The sequence below is a fragment of the Monodelphis domestica genome, chromosome 2 (assembly GCF_027887165.1).
Source record: "Monodelphis domestica isolate mMonDom1 chromosome 2, mMonDom1.pri, whole genome shotgun sequence".
NCBI classification, from domain to species: Eukaryota; Metazoa; Chordata; class Mammalia; order Didelphimorphia; family Didelphidae; genus Monodelphis; species Monodelphis domestica.
The window spans coordinates 111,461,841-111,480,482 of record NC_077228.1 but is presented as its reverse complement, the minus strand read 5'-3'; the positions used below and the strand labels follow the sequence as shown (position 1 = coordinate 111,480,482).

The 18,642-nt window shown below is 43.7% G+C and overlaps 1 protein-coding gene across 1 annotated transcript in view; it reads right to left on the bottom strand.

Moving 5' to 3' along the window:
* The window catches only part of RASSF5 (Ras association domain family member 5), a 110,254-nt gene extending 92,592 nt beyond the window's left edge, over nt 1-17,662 (bottom strand). The window contains exon 1 of the mRNA XM_001365859.3: nt 17,122-17,662. Within this exon, the coding sequence (XP_001365896.2) occupies nt 17,122-17,587 (466 nt within the window). The 5' untranslated portion in view covers nt 17,588-17,662. The remainder of the gene's footprint in view (nt 1-17,121) is intronic.
* Nucleotides 17,663-18,642: the final 980 nt, after the last annotated feature.

Here is an 18,642-nt window from a genome sequence, read left to right as displayed (position 1 = left end):
TGATAGCATCCCTACTTTCCAGATGAAGAAATGGAAGCCCAGAATCTCTATCCACTGAGCCACTTTGCCTCCGACAGTGTTATTTTCTTGACACTCAAGAAAAAAACAAAACTAAACTAAACTTGCCCACAAACCCAATAATTGTGATACTAAAGCACAAGACCAATGGAATCCAAAGACCAATTGGAGAAGAGAAATATACAAATGTGATGGGGGAATTTTAAAGTGTCAAGTCATATGACAGGAAGGGAAAATCCCTCTCAAATCCCCTCCTTGAAGTTATGTTGACCTCACTTCCTTTTTTCCTTTCCACAGATCCGGCATCACAGCTGAATCTTCAAAATAATTTAAAGGGAAGTATAGAAGGAATCCTAGGAAAGTTGGCACTAAGAGGATGTGGAAACCCCTCTTCTGGGGAGCCTTTAAGCAGAGAGACTCATCTCTTTAAGCTAGGTGGTACTGTGGATAGGTTGAGCCCAGGGCTAGGAGTTAGGAAGATCTAAATTCAAATTCTATCTCAGATACCTACTAGCTGTGTGACTTCAGGCAAACCATTTAATCTCTTCCCGACCTCAGTTTCTTTATCTGTAAAATGAAAAGATGGACTAGATGGTCTCCAGCTCTAAATCTATTATCCTCAGACAGTTTGGATGGACAATGGACAGGAGGTTGGAAAAAATGGTCTTTCAACTTCCCACCCACTCAGATAACTGCCACTCTCATTCCTAGACTTCATCCAAGTCAGGTCAAATCAACAACATTTATTATGTACTACAGATTGTGTTGAGCAGCGGAGACAGAAACAGATGCATAAAAACAGTTCCTGCTCTCAAGCTGGTCATGGTCTAGTGGGAGAAGCAACATGTAAACAAATATATAGAAACAAGACATCAATAGGATAAATTGGAGATAAACTCAGAGGGATGGCACCAAGGTTAACAAGGAGTAGGAAAGAGGTAGCTATGTAGCTCAGTGGATTGAGAGTCAGGTGTAGAGATGGGAGGTCCTGAGTTCAAATTTGACCTTAGACACTTCTTAGTTCTATAACCCTGGACAAGTCATCTACCCAATTGCCTAGTCCTTGTCACTCTTCTGTGTTGGACCCAATATATGGTATAGATTCTAATACAGAAGGTAAGGGTTTAAAAAAAAGAGATGATAATTAGCATTCAAGACTCAATAAATGGAAGTCAGTGCCTAGGCAAAATTTTCTCTAACATATTGTACAGTGGGGGTAGTTTAATTGAGTGTATTTGAAAAGACTAGACTTGCCTTCTCACATATTATCATATTTTACCATATTTTTAAAAAATCCTTACCTTCTGTCTTAGTATCAATTCTAAGACAGAAATGTGGCAAGGGCTAGACAATTGGGGTTAAGTGACTTGCCCAGGGTCACACACACTTTTTTTTTTGTACACATGAGGATATTTCAATAGTCCAGGTAACTCTTGAATTCTTTAAAATTTATGTAGAAGTGAAAAAGCATATGGGGCAGCTAAATGGAACAGAAGATGGAGTTTCAAGTCTAGTCAGAAAGATTCATCTTCCTGAGTTCAAATCTTACTTCAGACACTTATCTATAAGGTCTTGGGCAAGTCACTTAACCTTCTTTGCCTCATTTCCTTATCTGCACTGGAGAAGGAGTTGGAAGAAGAAGAAGAGCTGGAGAAGGAAATAGCACACCACTCCAGTATCTTTGCCAAGAAAACCCCAAATGAGGTCACAGAGAGTGGAACATGACTGAAACAACTGAACAAAAAAGTAGCATATTCCCTATAAATAACATGCTCAGCCTTTTCTACTGACATCACATACTGGAAATTATGCTACTGCTCAGAAAGACCTCTAGATCATTCTCCTAGGGAGGCAAGGTAATATTAGTAGAAAGGATGATGGATTTTAGGCTTAGTTTAATTTAAGTCCTAGCCTCAGCACTTGAAAGAACTTTGGAAGTCACTTAACTTGAACCATAATTTCCTATCTATAAAATGGGAACAATGACATTAACTTAAAACATAGAATTGTAGAACTGGCAAATACTTATAGCTCTACTTTAGAGGGTTGCCAAGAAGAAAACATTTTACAAATACAAGCTAACATTGCTTTTAAAACCACAGAACGCCAGCTTTAGAAGAGATATTGCAAGACTTTCTAGCTAGATGACCCTGAGCAAGTCACTTAACCCCCATTCCTTCCTTCCTTCTTTGGATAGATAGAAAACCCAGAGTAGAGAAGGGGTGGCCCTTCATTGGGTCATCTCTATCATATTATCAGACCTATAACACCAAGTCAGTGAAATGCCCTCATGCTGGGTGCTGCCACAAAGAACCTTTGCCAGCTGAATATTTAAGGCTTTCAAAAAAGGCATCTTCCAGATAATTCCAGTTCTGGCACTGCTTTATAGTGGCCCCTCCATAGCCTTCATGGGAAGTCAAGAAAAATCTCTTGATTATTTTCTTCTCATGATTCAGATGGCTTTCCCATTCCTTTATCACCATCTTGGTCTTAGAAACACAATCCAGTTAATTCATGTTGGTCATTGATTAATACTTTGCTTTGGCAACAAGGTTATGACACAGAAGTGGGAGGGTGAGCTAGGAAAGAAACAAGTGGACAGCTTGGTGGTTCAGTGGACAGAGTGCCAGGCTTGGAGTCCAGAGGATCTGGGTTCAAATCTGGCCTCAGATACTTCTTAGCTGTGTGACCATGGGCAAGTCACTTAATCCCAATTGCCTGGCCTTTGCCATTCTATCTTAGAGTTATTACTAAGGCAGGAAGAGTGAAAGAGAGAGAGAGAGAGAGAGAGAGGGAGGGAGAGAGAGAGAGAGAGAGAGAGAGAGAGAGAGAGAGAGAGAGAGAGAGAGAGAAGAAGAAGAAGAAGAAGAAGAAGGAAGGAAGGAAGAAAGGAAGGAAAGGTGATAGTGAAAGGTAGAGAGGCCCTGTAGAATTGTGAATAAAGTTAGGAGTAGGAAGTCCTGGGTTCAAATCCCATTCCAAATATTTATTAGCTGTGTAATTGCACACATACAAGTCATTTAATTTCTCTGTGCCTCAGTTTCTTCAACTGTAAAATAAAGTGGGAGGTGGACTAAATGGCCATTAAGATTCTTCTATCTCTAAGAATGCTATTCACATTCAGAGGAAGAACTATGGGCATAGAAATTCAGAAGAAAAACAACTGTGTGATCACATGGGTTGATGGGGATATGATTGGGATTATAGACTGTAAATGATCACACTAGTGCAATTATTATCAATAATATGGAAAAGGGCCTTGATCAATGACACATGTAAAACTCAGTGGAATTGTGCATCAGCTGCGGGAGGGGGATGGGAGGAGGGGAGGGAAAGAACATGAATCATGTAACCATAGAAAAATATTCTAAATTAATTAATGAAATAAAATTAAATAGTTTTTAAAATGCCTCATTGCATTCATTGGAGCATGAAAGTATGATTAGAGGCTCTGGCAGGCCTTACTAAAGCTGGAAAAGCTTTGAAATATGAATGCAGGAGTAAGTAGCCCATCTGTTGTCTGGCTGAGAACCGGTCTAGGAAAGATCAGGTAAAAGGTCAACCCTCCAGTGAAGAACATTTATTCTTGGTCACAACTCACAAAGGGAGAAGTGCTTTTTATCTGCATCTGTCTGGGAAATATCTCCCCTCCCCCAGAAAATCCCAGATCCACAAAAATTTATTTAGATTATTTAGAAATCATCATGAGAACATTTACTTTGGTAGTCAAGGAAAATGAGTGAAGAATGCTCAAAAGAATAGCAAACTATTAACAACCACAGAGAGGAGGTAGCTAGGTGGCTAGAGTGCCAGACCTAGAGTCCAAAGGTCCTGAGTTCAAATTTGGCCTCAGATACTTCCCAGCATTGTGACCTTGGGCAAGTCACTTTTTCCCCACCTAATTGCCTAGCCCTATCTTAGAAACAGCACTAAGACAGAAAGTAAGGGTTAAATTTTAAAAACAAAAAAACAAAGAGGAGAACTCCAAATTGTTAATCACAAGAAGAAATGAGAATCAGCAGAACCTTGAGATTTTAACCTGCTTCTAGAAAATTGGAAAAGTTGACAACAGATGGGAACAGTCCATATTGGAGGGGATGTGGAAAGGCAGGCACACTAATGCTTTGTTGGTGGAGCTGTGAATTGGTAAAAACCCATTCAGGGAGTCAATTGGAATTCTGTGAGGATATTGACTAAAATGTCGACATTCTTTGATCCCAAGACTCTCCTGATAGACACATACTCACAAGGTAATGACCAATAGAAAGGTCTCCTATTCACCAAGTTTTTTATAACAGCACTTAATGTAATAACAAAGAAGTGGGGAGAGGGGGGAATGTTGCTCCTCAATTGGAGAATGTCTAAACAAGTTGTAGCACATTCGTGTAATGGAATATTGCTGTGCTATAAGAGATGATGAATACATCGAAACATGGAAGGAATTATATGAACTGATTGATATAAATTGAAGTAAGCAAACCCAGGAAGATGATATAAATGACACCAATGTACATAGGGGGATAAAAGAAAACTGAATGTCACCAAATTTTAATGACCACTTTTGTTCCCTAAGAAGAGACATGAAGGGAGATCTTTCCCTGCTTCTTTCTCTTTTCTTTTTAATTAACCCCTTACTTTCTGACTTAGAGTCCATACTGTATTGGTTCCAAAGCAGGTGAGTAGTAAGGGCTAGGAAATGGGGATAAAGTGACTTACCCAAGGGCTCACAGCTAGAAAGTATCTGAGGCCAGCTTTGAACCCAGAATTTTCCATCTCCAGGCCTGACTCTCTTTCCACTGAGTCACTTCCCTTCCCCTTCTCCTTGATTCTTTGCAGAAGTGGAGGACTCTAGGTATGCCACCCCATACATGTTGAGTAGTAGATCTGTTGATTAGTTTTACTGATTGCTTTTGTCCTTCTGTTTTATTCTTTGTTATAAGGAATGGCTCTCTGGGCAGTAGGCTAGCAGAATATAGTGGAAAATACAGATGATATAGCATAAACATCACTAAAAATTATTTGAAGACATTTATTTGGGGGCAGTGCATTGAAAGCCAGGCCTAGAAATGGGAGGTCCTGGGTTCAAATTTGACCTCAGACACTTCCTAGCTGTATGACTTTGGGCAAATGACTTAACCCCATTGCCTACCCCTTACCACTCTCCTGCCTTGGAACCAATACAAAATGTAAATTCTAAGATGGAAGGGAAGCATTTTTAAAAAGAAAAAAAAATATATATATATATATGTTTACTGTAAATTACTTAGATTCAGCAACATCTCAAAGATCCAAACACTAATTTTCCAATATATTGATTATCCAGTGCTAGTTTTCTCCTCTTCTCCTTCACTCTTTGGGGCTAATTCCAGGTTTGTTAACAGTTTACTCAGGAGGCAAGAAGGGAGTTGGATGAGACTTCCCTCATTTACTTGCTTTAACTCTTGTTTATGCCCACAATCTCTTTGCCACCCACACCCAACTAGCTTCTGAGAAAACCGGCAGTATCTCCAGTCAACCTCCTCTCTGCCAATGAGTCCCATGGAATATAACATGAAATCAAGAATGGAAAGGAAGGCTGGAGGATGTGACTCTTCTTCCTGATCCACTGACTGACTCCTACAAACACAGACTATTGGGTGGAGAGGAGTTCAGCAGCCACCCAACTCCTCTCTTATCTGAACAAGAAAGTCCTCTACAACATACGGGACAAGGCTCTTCCAGCCTTTGTCTGATGCCCTCTGGGGAGGGGGAAGCTACTTCCCCTTTGCAAAGCCCATTCAACTTTGAGACAGCTTTCATCCAAGTCAACAAATTGTTGGAAAGATTTTCTTTGCACAAAGTTGAAATCCGTGTTTCTGCAACATTAGTTATGTCTTCTGGGACTAAGCAGAATAAGTGGAATGTCTCTTTGACATTGGGTCATAGATTTGGAAATAAAAGGCATTTAGCCCAACTCTTTCAATTTACAGATGAGGGAACTGCAGCTCAACAAGGCAAGACAACTTGTGACAACTCAATGGTAGTTGGTCCTTAGAGTTGGAGTTAGACTCGTAGCTGTGCGACTCTGGGCATGTCATCTAACTCCTCAGTTTCCTCGGAGAATGGGGATAATAGTAGCACCTACTTCACAGGGCTGTTATCGGGAAGTGTTCTGCAATCTTTAAAGTACTATAAAATGCTCGTTGTTATTATTACTCAAGTTCACAAAGGTGGTGTGATCTTTGGCACATGGTAGACGCTTAATAAATGTTTACAGATTAGGATTTGAACTGAAATCCTTTGAAGCTAAATCTATAATCTTCTTTCTATTGTATTACACCGCCTCTATTACACTCCTTCAGATATTTGAAGATGGTTATCATTTCTCCCATGAGACAGCTAGATAGTGCCAGGCCAGGAAGCAGGAAGACCCAAGTTCAAATCCAGCCTCAGCCTCCATTTCCTCATCCATAAAAAGAGCAGGAGGAGAAGCCACTCCGGTATCTTTGCCAAGAAAACTCCAAATGGACAAATTGGGCACAACTGAAATAACTAAACAACAAAATGTGTCTCTCTGAGTCTACTTTTCTCTGGGCTAAAGATCTCTAAGCTCCTTTTGTTACACTTGCTGCCTGGCCTGTAAATTAAGGGGTTGGTCTCAGTGATTTCTGAAGACATTTCCAGCTCTGACATTCTGTGATCTGACTACTTCTTTAAGGCATGGAGGGCATCTGGGCAGGCCTTGTTTTCAAAGCTGCCACAGGCAAACTGCCTGAGGAACTTCCTGGATCTACCTTAGGACCCACTCCACCCCAGAAGCCTGTTTGTTGAAAGAACAAGGAGGAGGACTGGAATGTGGCATAAAAGGAGACTTTTCCAGGTAATCCACTAAACAGTCCAGTTCAGCTATGGCCACGTATCCCACAGCCCACCAAGCGCTGCCAACCTGTCCTCATCACTCATCTCTACTTTTACCAACCCCTTTCTTTTTCCCCAAATGCACCTGAGCTTGGCGGGAGAGGACTGAATAGGAAAGCATCAGCTCAGTCAGGGGCCGGCTGTTCTAACTCTGGTCCTGGGCTGTGGCCAGCACTGCCTATGGAGGGAGGGAGGGAGGGAGGGAGAAGAAGTGGGCATGCTTTGAGGGTGAGGGATCAGAGAGGAAGGTGTGATGATGCAAACTCATCTGAGCTCCCCTACCAGAGCAGACCATCTGAATGGCTGACACATTGTGGGCTAACATCCAATTTAACCATGGGGAAGAGGCAGGATTTGCATGTCTACAAATACACACCCAGGCACAATCAGCCATCTGAGGAATGTGGATAGTACAGGAATGACCTAACAAGGCCAGAGATGTTTTTGCAAGTTCTTTACCAGTCTTAATTGTTTCATGCTGGAGATTTCCTGTATGTAGAGCCAACTGAAAGCTTAACTCAAAGAGGAAACTGAGGAAGCATGGCAGGGGAAGAAGAGGGATCAAGGAGGAAGATGGGAGGAGAGTAGTTGGCAAGCAAAAAGCAGGATTGGACTGGGATGATGGAGACTTCCATTCCTACACAACAGTTACCACCCAGACAGAACTGATGGGTGCTGCTGAGCAAGCAGGAAAACAATAGCTTTGAGGACTCAAGGCCACCAGATCTAAAAGTCATTCTGAAAAAGGTCCAGATTAGTATGGTCTAGCTCTGATCTATCCTTATTCTTTTGGGTGGGTAAGTGATCCCCAGGATTGGGAGTCAACTTTATGTAATGAAAATGGATTTAGAAGGTCAGCTAGGTGGCTCAGTGGATAGAGAGACAGGTCTGGCTTTAAGTTTAGCCTCAGATACTTCCTAGCTGTGTGACCCTGGGCAAGTCACTTAACCCCCATTGCCTAGCCCTTACCATTCTTCTGCCTTGGAGCCAATACACAGTATTAATTCTAAGATTGATTCTAAGATGATAAGAGTTTAAAACAAATAAAAAAGATGTGTTCAGATCCCAAATCTGTAACTTCCTGCCTCTGTGACCCCGAGCAGTTCAATTAAGTTCTCCAAGCCTTTGTTTTCTAGTCTCTAAAATGACGATATTGAACTAGATGCCATCTTCAAGGTCTCTTCTATCCCTAAACCTGTGATCCTGTAAGCTTATGACCCAGTTGGCCCCATATGTAAAACTGACAGAAGCATCGTGATGTTCTAATTTCATGGTGTTTTAAGACTGAATGTGCTAATGGGCATGAAAGTGTCCGGAAAGCTTTTCAGAGGACAGGCACTGCAGAAATCCAAGGAATTTAGTTCATTCTCATTAGCATTCCAAGGACTCACCTGAGTTAGACAGAAACTGACAGCTACTGTGCCCCAGTACAGCACATAGCAACACTGTGAACTGGGGATCAACTGGCATATGTGCCAATGGTGAACACACCCTTCCTGGCTGGATAACTATGACCTGGATGAGAAGAGGTCTTCTTTTTTTCTTTTTACCTTCCTCTTCCATCTTAGAATCAATAATGTGGATTGGTTCCAAGGCAGAAGAGTGGCTAGGCAATGGGGATTAAGTGACTTACCCAAGGTCACACAGCTGGGAAGTGTCTGAGATCAGGTTTGAACTCAGGTCTTCCTGACTCCAGACCCAGGACTTTATTCACTTTGCTGCTTAGTTGGTGAACAGTACAAGTATTATTATCCCCTCCCCCCTTTTTTTATCCTTGCCCTCCATTTTAGAATCATTACTATATATTGGTTCCAAGGCAGAAAAATGGTAAGGGCTAGGCATTGGGGGTGAAGTGACTTGCCCAGGGTCACACAGCTAGGAAGTGTCTGAGGCCAGATTTGGACCAGGGATCTCCCATCTCTGGGCCTGGAACATTGTCTTTTCCCTGGTCCTGTCCATCTGGGCTATAAGTGGATTCAGCACTGAACTTCAGGAGAATAGGCAGGGGACCCCAGACAGAGCCCTGAAAGGAAGGGAATAAGCTGGCAACTCATTTTCAAATTCTCTTCAGAAGTAGCAACCGAACAGATACATTCATTACCAAGTCTAATTAGACCAGCAGACAAGTAGCATTAATCATTTTTGACTGTACCTGGAATTCCAGCCCCCTCAGTCTGTAATTGGGAAATTTCATGCTCCAGTGAATGGGAAATCAAGCCAATGCCTAATCCTTTTGCTTTCATGGGGGTTGGGGGGGTTGGGGAGGTTGGGGGGGCTTGGGGGGGGTAAAAAGGCAGAATCAGGACTTCAGACAAGGCCTCCCACATGTCCCTCTCAGACTTTACAAGAAGGCTCCATCCCTGGGAGTTAGCCCCACACCGACTAGGGTTCTCCCCAGGAGACCAGAGGGACAAGGGGCAGGGCGCTGGCTCCTTCTGCACAAATGGATCAGCACCAGGGAACAGCAGAATTTTAGCTACCTCCCACCACCAGAAACCAAAATCCAGGAATACTCTGTCTGTCTCACACACACAGACACACACACACGTGTGCATGCGTACATAGAACCAGATTCATTTGAACACCTTTAAGTGCTTAAGTGCAGGAGGTAAACATGAATCCCACAGAGGAGAGATGTCATTAGTTTCTAAACTGAAGCACAGCCCATTCTCCACACTGGGGGAGTCTCATCATCAAACTTGGGCTACAATGGAAAGGGTACTGTTGGATTCAAATCCTACCTCTGGTATATCCCACCTGTGTGACCTTGGATGCTTCACCACCTTGGGGCTCGCCCCTCAGTGGCAAAATGAGGGAGGTGGACTAGATGGCCTCAGAGGTACCTTTCAGTTTAGCAATCTAAGAATCTGGGCTTTGTGGAGCTAGTGGGTAATATATCCCTTTAGTGGTCAGATGGACTGGTGGATGGAGCTTTGGACCAGGGATCAGGAAGAGCTGAATTCAAATCTTGCCTTAGTGTGATGTTGGACAATTTACTTCAATTCCCAAGTCTCAGTTCCTCGTCTGTACATTGGAGATAATAACAGCACCAATCTCACAAAGTTGTTATGAGGATCAAAGGAGAGAACACAGGTGAAATCCTTTGCGAACTTCAAAGTGCCATATAAATACTAATTATTACTGTAACTACTACTACTATTACTACTACTGTTGTTTCATTGTTTCAGTTGTGCCCAATTTTCTTGACAAAGTTACTGGTATTTTGTTCACCATTTGCTGTTTCTTTTTCTAGCTCCTTTTACTGAAGAAGAAACCAAGGCAGAGTTAAGTGATTTGCCTGGGGTCATATAACTAGTAAGCGTCTGAGACAAGATTTGAACTCAGACCTAGCATTCTTTTCATTGTGCCATCTAGCTGCCCTACTACTACTACAACTACTACAACAACCACAACTACTACTACTACAGCTACAACAACAACAACAACTACTACTACAACTGTAACTACAACTATTACTACTACTACAACTACTACTACTATAACTACTACTACTATAACTACTACTACTACTATAACTACTACTACTATAACTACTACTACTACTATAACTACTACTACTACTACAACTACTACTACTATAACTACTACTACTATAACTACTACTACTACTACAACTACTACAACTACTACTACAACTACTACTACTACTACTACTACTACTACTACTACTACTACTACCACCACCACCACCACCACCACCACCACCACAGGAGTCCAGCTCACAAGAAGAACAATAAAGAAGAAGGGATCAAGCAAAGGAACCTGCTGGTTACCAAAAGGGAGTCCACAAAGGCAGACTGTAAGTAACTCAGTGCTCTGAGGTGAAGACAGTTCCCCATGGCAAGCTGACAAACAGGTGATTGAGGCAAGTGAAAACAAGATTCAGGGTGGGAGCTAAGGATAAGGGAGGAGATTAAACAGGTTGGTCTTGGAGGCTGGAAGCAGTTCTGCCCAGTGGAAAGGGGGGGTCAGCCAGAATGATGAGCTTCTCATCTAATAGGTCTAATAGTCTAAGACAGGAAAGCTCTTTATCTTTTTTTGTGTGTCATGGGCCCCTTCAGCAATCTCAGAAAGACTATGGACCCTTACTCAGAATATTGTCCTTTTTTTTAACCACCTTGCCTTCTGACTTAGAATTGACATTAAGTATAGGTTCTAAGGTGGAAGAGCAGTAAGGGCTAGGCAACTGGGGTTAAGTGACTCACCCAGGGTCATACAGTTAGGAAGTGTCTGAGGTCAGATTTGAATCCTGTCTCTAAACCTAGCTCCCAATCCACTGAGCCATCTACCTGGCCCTCAGAATAATGTCTTTAATTGTTGTTATTGTTATTGGAGTCATTTTCAGTTGTATCTGACTCTTTATGACCTTACTTGTGTTGTTCTTGGCAAAGATACTGGAGTGGTTTGCCTTTTCTATCTCCAGCTTACTTTACAGACAAAGAAACTGAGGCAAACAAGAGTTAAGTGACTTTTTGGCCAGTCACAGGCCAGATTTGAATTCAGGAAGATGAGTCTCTCTGACTCTAGGTCCACTATATCAGCTACCTGCTCCAGTGTCTTTAACTGCATAAAATAAAATACATAGGATTACAAGGGAAACCAATTATATTGAAATAGTTATCCATTTATTATCTATATATAAACAAAGCCTTAAATGCCTTGTTAAGAATCTCTAGCCTAAAGAGCTTGTATTGATAAAAAATACTTTAAAGTCTACAAAGCACATTGCAAATATCTTTTTTGAACTTCACAACAAAAATGGAAGGTAGATGCTATCATTATTCTTCATGTTACAAAAGAGGAAACTGAGGCAGGTGGAGATTAAATAACTTGCTTAGAGTAACACAGCTCCTAAGTGTCTAAGGCTAGATTGAAACTTCAGATCCACCTAGGTATCACAGTGAATAGAGCACTGGGTTTGGAATCAAGAAGATTCATCCTCCTAAATTCAAATCTGGCCTTAGACACTTACTAGCTGTGTGACCCTGGGAAAGTCACTTAGGCCTGTTTGCCTCAGTTTCCTCATCTGTAAAATGAGTTGGAGAAGGAAACAACAAACCACTCCACTATGCTTGCTAAGAAAACCCCAAATGGGAACAGCAAAGTGACTTGGTAGATTGAGAGAGCCTGGTCTAGAGATGGGAGATCCTGGGTTCAAAGCTGACCTTAGACACTTCCTAACTGTGTAACCTGATAAGTCATTTAACCCTGTTTGACTCAGTTTCCTCATCTATAAAATGAGTTGGAGAAGGAAATGACAAACGCCTCCATTATGTTTGCTAAGAAAACCCCAAATGGGATCGGGGAGAGGGGGACATGACTGAAAACATTAGAATGGTGACAAATGTTAAGCTTTCTGATTCCAGGCCCCACTCTCTATCCACCGTGTCACTTTGCTGACCATGCAGTTCCATCAAAAACCAGAACCCACGAATGTGGAGCAGGACATCAATGAAGGGGAATCCAAAGCATCCCCTCAATGCCTACAAGGATTTAATGGCATTTGCTGCTGTTCTCCCTGCCCCGAATCAGTACACTATCTACCCCACAACAGAAAGTACTTTGCAAACCATAATGCATTGCCATATAAATGTCATCTAGTATTATTCTTCATCATAATGACAAGAGGAGTACGGACCACTATGGCTCTGATGCAGACAGATAATGCTAAGAGCAGCATTAAACATTTATAAGGGCCAACTTGCATAGTCAAGTTCAGAATATATACTCCCTATTCCACTATCTCTGCCCCTCATGAAGGGGGTGTCAGCGACCCAGAAGGGACATTCCTTGGCCTAGAGACCTGGGAATCCTGCCAGAGAGCAGGCTCCAACTTTCTTTGTTTACTATTCCCTCTTGGAATCTCAGAAAGGAATTTTCCCCCAATTCCCCAGGCCTCCCCCTTCTACATGAAAAAAAATCAGTTTCAGAGGCTGATAGGAATTAGCAACTCCACTTTTTTATTCATAACTTTAGAATTAAAGAGAAGAGCTCCAGATAAAGACTGGGAAATGGAGATAAGCTGGTGCTAGGAAAGAGGGCTTTGGAGTAATAAAAAGACCATTGGTTTGGAGTCAGGAGACCTGAGCCACATACTTGGTTCTGATACTGGGATGAGAGGTGGAAAGAATGCTACACTTAAAGAAAAGAGAGACCTGAGTTTGAATTTCACCTCTAAAACTTACTAGCTGCACAACCATGGAAAAGTCATTTAACCTCTGGAAGAATCAATTTTCTCATCTGCAAAATGGAGATAATAATAGATGTAGTATCTATCCTTCCCCCAATGTAGTAAGGGTTAATGAGCCAATGTAAGTAAAAATAATTTTAAGTTTTAAGTAACTAAAAAGTAAGAAGTAAGAAAAAGTACAAAGACTTTAATCTTTAAAGTTTATATATATACACCAACTATTATGCTGCAAATGGAATTAATCTTTCTTGGGAAAAGTTTCATCTCAGAGGCTATTCTGATTCTTTAATTCCATGAAATGTGCACAGCACTCCACAGGTGGGTGGTATAGTAGAGAGGGTTGGAGTCAAGAAGACTTGAATTCAAATTTAGCCTTAGACACTTAGTTGTGTCACTTGTCCCTGGGAAAGTCATTTAACCTCTATTTGCCTCAGTTTCTTTATCTGTAAAATGGAGATAATAGCATCTATCTCATAGGGTATGTTTATACTATATACTATAACAGTGATAGCAAACCTTTTAGAGATGGAATGCCAGGCCCTGATTCTCCACCCCCAGACCTAGTGCTGTGCCCATCCCTCCCAACCCCACACAGGGGAGGGAGGAAGCACTTCCAGTGGGCTACTGGGTGAGTGAAGTGAAGAATGTCCTCATCTAGTAGAGAGGAGGAGGGGAGTGGCCTGAGCTCTCTGCTCCCCTCCAGCTCTGCCACCTCTGAGCTGCCCACCTTACCCCCTGTGCACTCCCACTGGGCTGGTGGGCAGAGAGGTAGAGGATGTGAACAAACGTCATCAGGCACAATGGAGGGGAGAAGGTGACAGCTCCAGCCAAGTCCCTCTGCCTTTCTAGTAGTAAACTCTGGCAGGGGTGGGAGGTGGGCAGTTGCATGCCCACAGAAAGTACTCTGTGTACCATCCTTAGAACCTGTGCCACAGGTTTGCCATCACTGTGCTATAACTATAATTTTATATAATACTTTAGGATTTGTAAAGAGTTTTATATAGATTCTCATTTGACCCCATAACTAACTCAATAATATCCCCATTTTACAGCTGAGGAAACCAAGGCACCATATCAAATGAAATAATAATTGTCAAGTACATAAAATAGTTCATGATAACTAGTAGGGGTAATATAAAGGTTAGTTATTATTATTAGGCAGCTAGGTGGCACAGTGGACAGAGTGCCAGGACTGAAGTCAGGAAGACCTGAATTCAAATCTGGCCTCAGATACATACTAACTGTGTAACCCTGGACAAGTCACTTAATGTTGTTTGCCTCAATTCCTCATTTATAAAATGAACTGAAGGAGAGTATCTTTGCCAAGAAAACCCCAAATGGGGTCATGAAGAGTCAGACATGACAAAATATGACTGAACAACAAAGATTATTATTATACCTTCAATTTCCTAATCTATAAAATAAGGAAAATACTTGTCCTACAACCTTGAAGGGATAGCCTGAGAAAAGCTCTTTGTTAACTATAAAGTCCTATATAAACTTCAGTCATTATCATCACAATAGCAGGAGGGAAGATGGGGAAGATGAGTCTCTGAGGTTCCAGGATTGTGTGAAAGTCTGGTTTTCAAAACACACACACACACACACACACACACACACACACACACACACACACACACACACACACACACAATCTTTCTTAAAAGAATCTAAAGGTGGAAGCTGGGTGGCTTAGTGGACCGAGAGCCAGAACTAGAGACAGGAGGTCCTAGTCTGGCCTCAGACACTTTATAGCTGTGTGACCCTGGGCAAGTCCCTTTAGCCCTAACCACTCTTCTGATTTATAACCAATATACAGTATTGATTCTAAGGCAGAAGGTAAGGGTTTTAAAAACATAAATTAATTAAAAGAATAAAAGACCATAAGGCAGGTCCTATTTTCATTGCTTTTTTTTTTCTGTGTAGCTCCAGCATTTAATACATACAATGTCTAGTACATAGAAAATCCTCACTAAAGACTTGTTGATTCAGTGTGGATTCTTCCTCTACCAATACAGGTGACCACTCCCACTTCCTTTTAATAGGTGCCCTTTGTGGGTGTCTATAGACAGAAAAAAAATCATCTCCCAGTAGTGTTCCTTTAGTGACGAATCTCTAAAAATTTAGCTGGACTGCTCTTGGAATTACTGCCAAAGTCCACTACTTGAAGCAGCTAGGTAGCAGAGTGGATAAAGCACCAAGCCTAGAATGGGGAGGACATGGGTTCAAATCTAGCCTCTGACACTTAGCTGTATGTTCTTAGACAAGTCACTTATTCCCAATTTCCTAGCCTTTACGCCTTCTCTGTCTTAGAACTGATACTAAGACAGAAGGTGAGGGATTAAAAAAAATCATCTCTCCAAATCTTTCTCTAAACCATGACCCTGATAAAGGCAATTTTCAGTGGAGAAACAAAGACTTTCTCAATCCCTTCCCCTGAGAGCAGAGATAGGAGCGGATGGATACTCTTTCAGGTGTCTTCCAGCTAATAAGATCCTGTGATTCTCTAAGCCTATCAGAGCTAGAGTATCTGCCCTTCATCATAGAGCAGTAAAGGGCAGCCTGCCACAGGCATTCAGACTATCATCAGTAGAAGCAAAGGAAGCCTGCTGAAGAGAGTCATGGGAATATCCCACCTGGTTTCTCTGGAATGCCTGAAGCCTTTCTAAAGCATTCTGGACAGAGAGAGGTTATGCTTTGATTTTTCCTCCTTAGCTATTGGATGAGCTCTCACAGCAGCTGTAGCCATGTTCTCTATCCACTAAGTGCCTCCTGCCTGAGCCAGACTTGGGGTCTGAATCCAGGAAAGGCTGCAGTCAGGATGCACAAATCACAGTCTGCTGTTGTCTACTAAGATAGATATGGACAGCAGGGTTTTCACAGTAGCATTCTGACCAAGTGCTTGGAAGAAAGCTTCTGTCCAATGCTACACAGCCAGGTGGAAAGGAATCAAGGACATTACCAGGAAAAACACTTCTGGAGAAAGATTCAAATCAGAGCCCACTTGTGATGCTATCAAAAGCCATAACATTATTTAGGTTGAGAGATTTTTTAAAAAATCTTTTAAATCCTTTACCAAGGACTGAAACATCCTTTAAAAAGGAAACACACCCTTTAAAGAGATATGTGCCCTCTACCAGCGTGAGGAAAATGTGGGAAGCAATACAGACACTCAAGATCACTGCAGAGTTACTCAGAAAATCCATATTCTAGGTGACTAGTGATTTATTATGTATGTGTACTGAGGGAAGGAGGGAGAAGAGTGGATAAGAGCCAATAGGGGCTTGGGAGCTACAGAGCGAGGGAAACCACACCGAGCTGGATAATTTTAGAGGATGATAATAACTACTGCAGGAATCTAGGAGGAGGAGGAGGAAGAGGAAGGCGATAAAAACAGACAGAAGTTCAAAGATTTCAGAGGTCAGAGGGTGGATATGATCTAGGTTTCTCCTTATAGCTCCACCAATTTCCAACAACAGGGGGTTTTCCTCTACCACCACAGCAATGGCTATTACCTAAGCCCTCAACTCGGGGAGGGGAGGGGGCAGGACTTTGTCTGTTTTTGTAAGACATGTCATTAACCCTTATATAAAATGGCCCAAACAGCAGCAGCAGCAACAACGGTCATATAGCTCCCTCAGTCTAAAGGGTCACTAGGTGAGGACCAAAAATAGAGGGATGAGTGCCCCCGAGTCAATCCAGTGTCTTTGGCCAGCAGCCCCGTGCATTTCGGTGGGAAGAGAGTGGGACATGATTGTCAAGAGCTCCAAAATCATTCCCCAGGGAGACATCACCAGCTTCCAGATGGGTGACGGGAGTTGTATTATAAAAGTCATGCTACCTCCATCTATGCCCTCCAGAGGTTTCTTGAGGTCAGAGAAGGGGAGAGTCCCTTCTTCCTGGATTAGGGACGTTTCTTCAGGGCTCTTACTCCCCACCCGTACCCCTCTGCCCTCGCACTGCCCCCACCCCCATCCCTTCCCGATCACACTCACTGGCACAGCGCAACGCCCGCTGTCGCACCTCGCGGCCACACAGATCACACCAGCCCGAGTCAAGCAGCAGCGCCAGCTCGTTGAAGCAGTGCCCCTCGCCACGCTCAGCTGGGACGCGCGGGTCCCGCGGCTGCTCGAAGATGCTTCTCACGTCCCGGGGCCGCGGCGCCCCGGGGCGCCGCCGGAGCCTCTGCTGAAGCCCGGGGCGGAGAGAGCGAGGGAGCCTGAGGGGCCGGGGCTGCGGCTCAGGTTGCGACTCCAGCTCTCCTACTGGCGCCCCCCGAGCTCTGCGCCCTTCGTGCGCCCCGGGCGCGGTGGAGAGGGGCGCGGAGCTGAAGCGGCGCGGGGTTCTCCCGGGCCGCGGGGGAGGCTCAGGGCCATTTAGGCTCTGCAGGTAACGCGGGGGCTCCGGGTCCAGAAGGAGAGAATAAGGGCGCTGCCCGATGGCCGGGGACGCCATGGCCATACCCGGCTTGCCGCAGCTCCCTAAGACTGCAACGCGACTCCCGAGCCAGCCCCGGGAGAAGGGGCGGCCCCCGCCGGGCGCGCCTTTAAAGGGACCGCAGCCAGCGGGGAGGGACGGGGGCGGGGAGTTGAAGGGGTGGGAGGAAGGAATGAACTAACTGACTGACGGACTGACTGACTGATTGACTGGCAGCCAGAAGGAGTGGTAGGGTGAGTAGGGGTGGGGGGGCTGGTTGCGCAGTAGCAGCTGTAAGTTTAGGGGTGCTGTCCAGCCTGCCGCCCTTTTTTCTTACTAGGCAGGGCCCCTAGAAAACCTGGGCAGGTAAGGAAGCAGAAAACAGAACGGTCTAGAAACGTCAGCAGAAAGCACATCTCTACTCTCACATCCTAGCCCTCCTATCTCTCTCTCTCTCTCTCTCTCTCTCTCTCTCTCTCTCTCTCTCTCTCTCTCTCACACACACACACACACACACACACCTCTCTAACACCTAGTAGAAACTTCTTCTAACCCTCCTCAGCCAACACATTGTCTTGAAAAGTGAAAGGAGCAGCAATCTGGCAAGATGGCTCTGAGAAGGGGGTGGTTGGGATGGCGCTGGGAAGTGGGAGTGGGACGGAATAAGTAGGAAGATAGCATTGTCACCTGATGTCTCCGCTTCCCCGCACTCTTCGCCGCCCCCTTACCACCCTAGCCGAGAAGTTTCTTCCTCCTTGGCAAATTTTCGTTTTGACTAAAATTAATGACTTCCCTTGTTCCCCTCACCCACTATCCCAATAGAAAAGGCTGGGTAACCTGGAGAGCGAGTGGATGGGTGCGTGGCCAAACTCAACTCCCCCACACCCCTGCACTAAGTCCCGAGACGCTTGAGAGACGCCCTGAGACGCTGTCATGTTCCTACTCATGCTTCCTTTTCTTTGCCTGAGAAACTGTCTCAACTTGTAGGAAAGGCTGAGAAGGCCAAACTTTCGCTTTTTTTTTGAAGTCTCCCTTCCCTCCTCCCCCACCCCGCACCTCAGCTTTGTCAAGCAGCTTTACCAGCAAGGAGACAAGAGCAA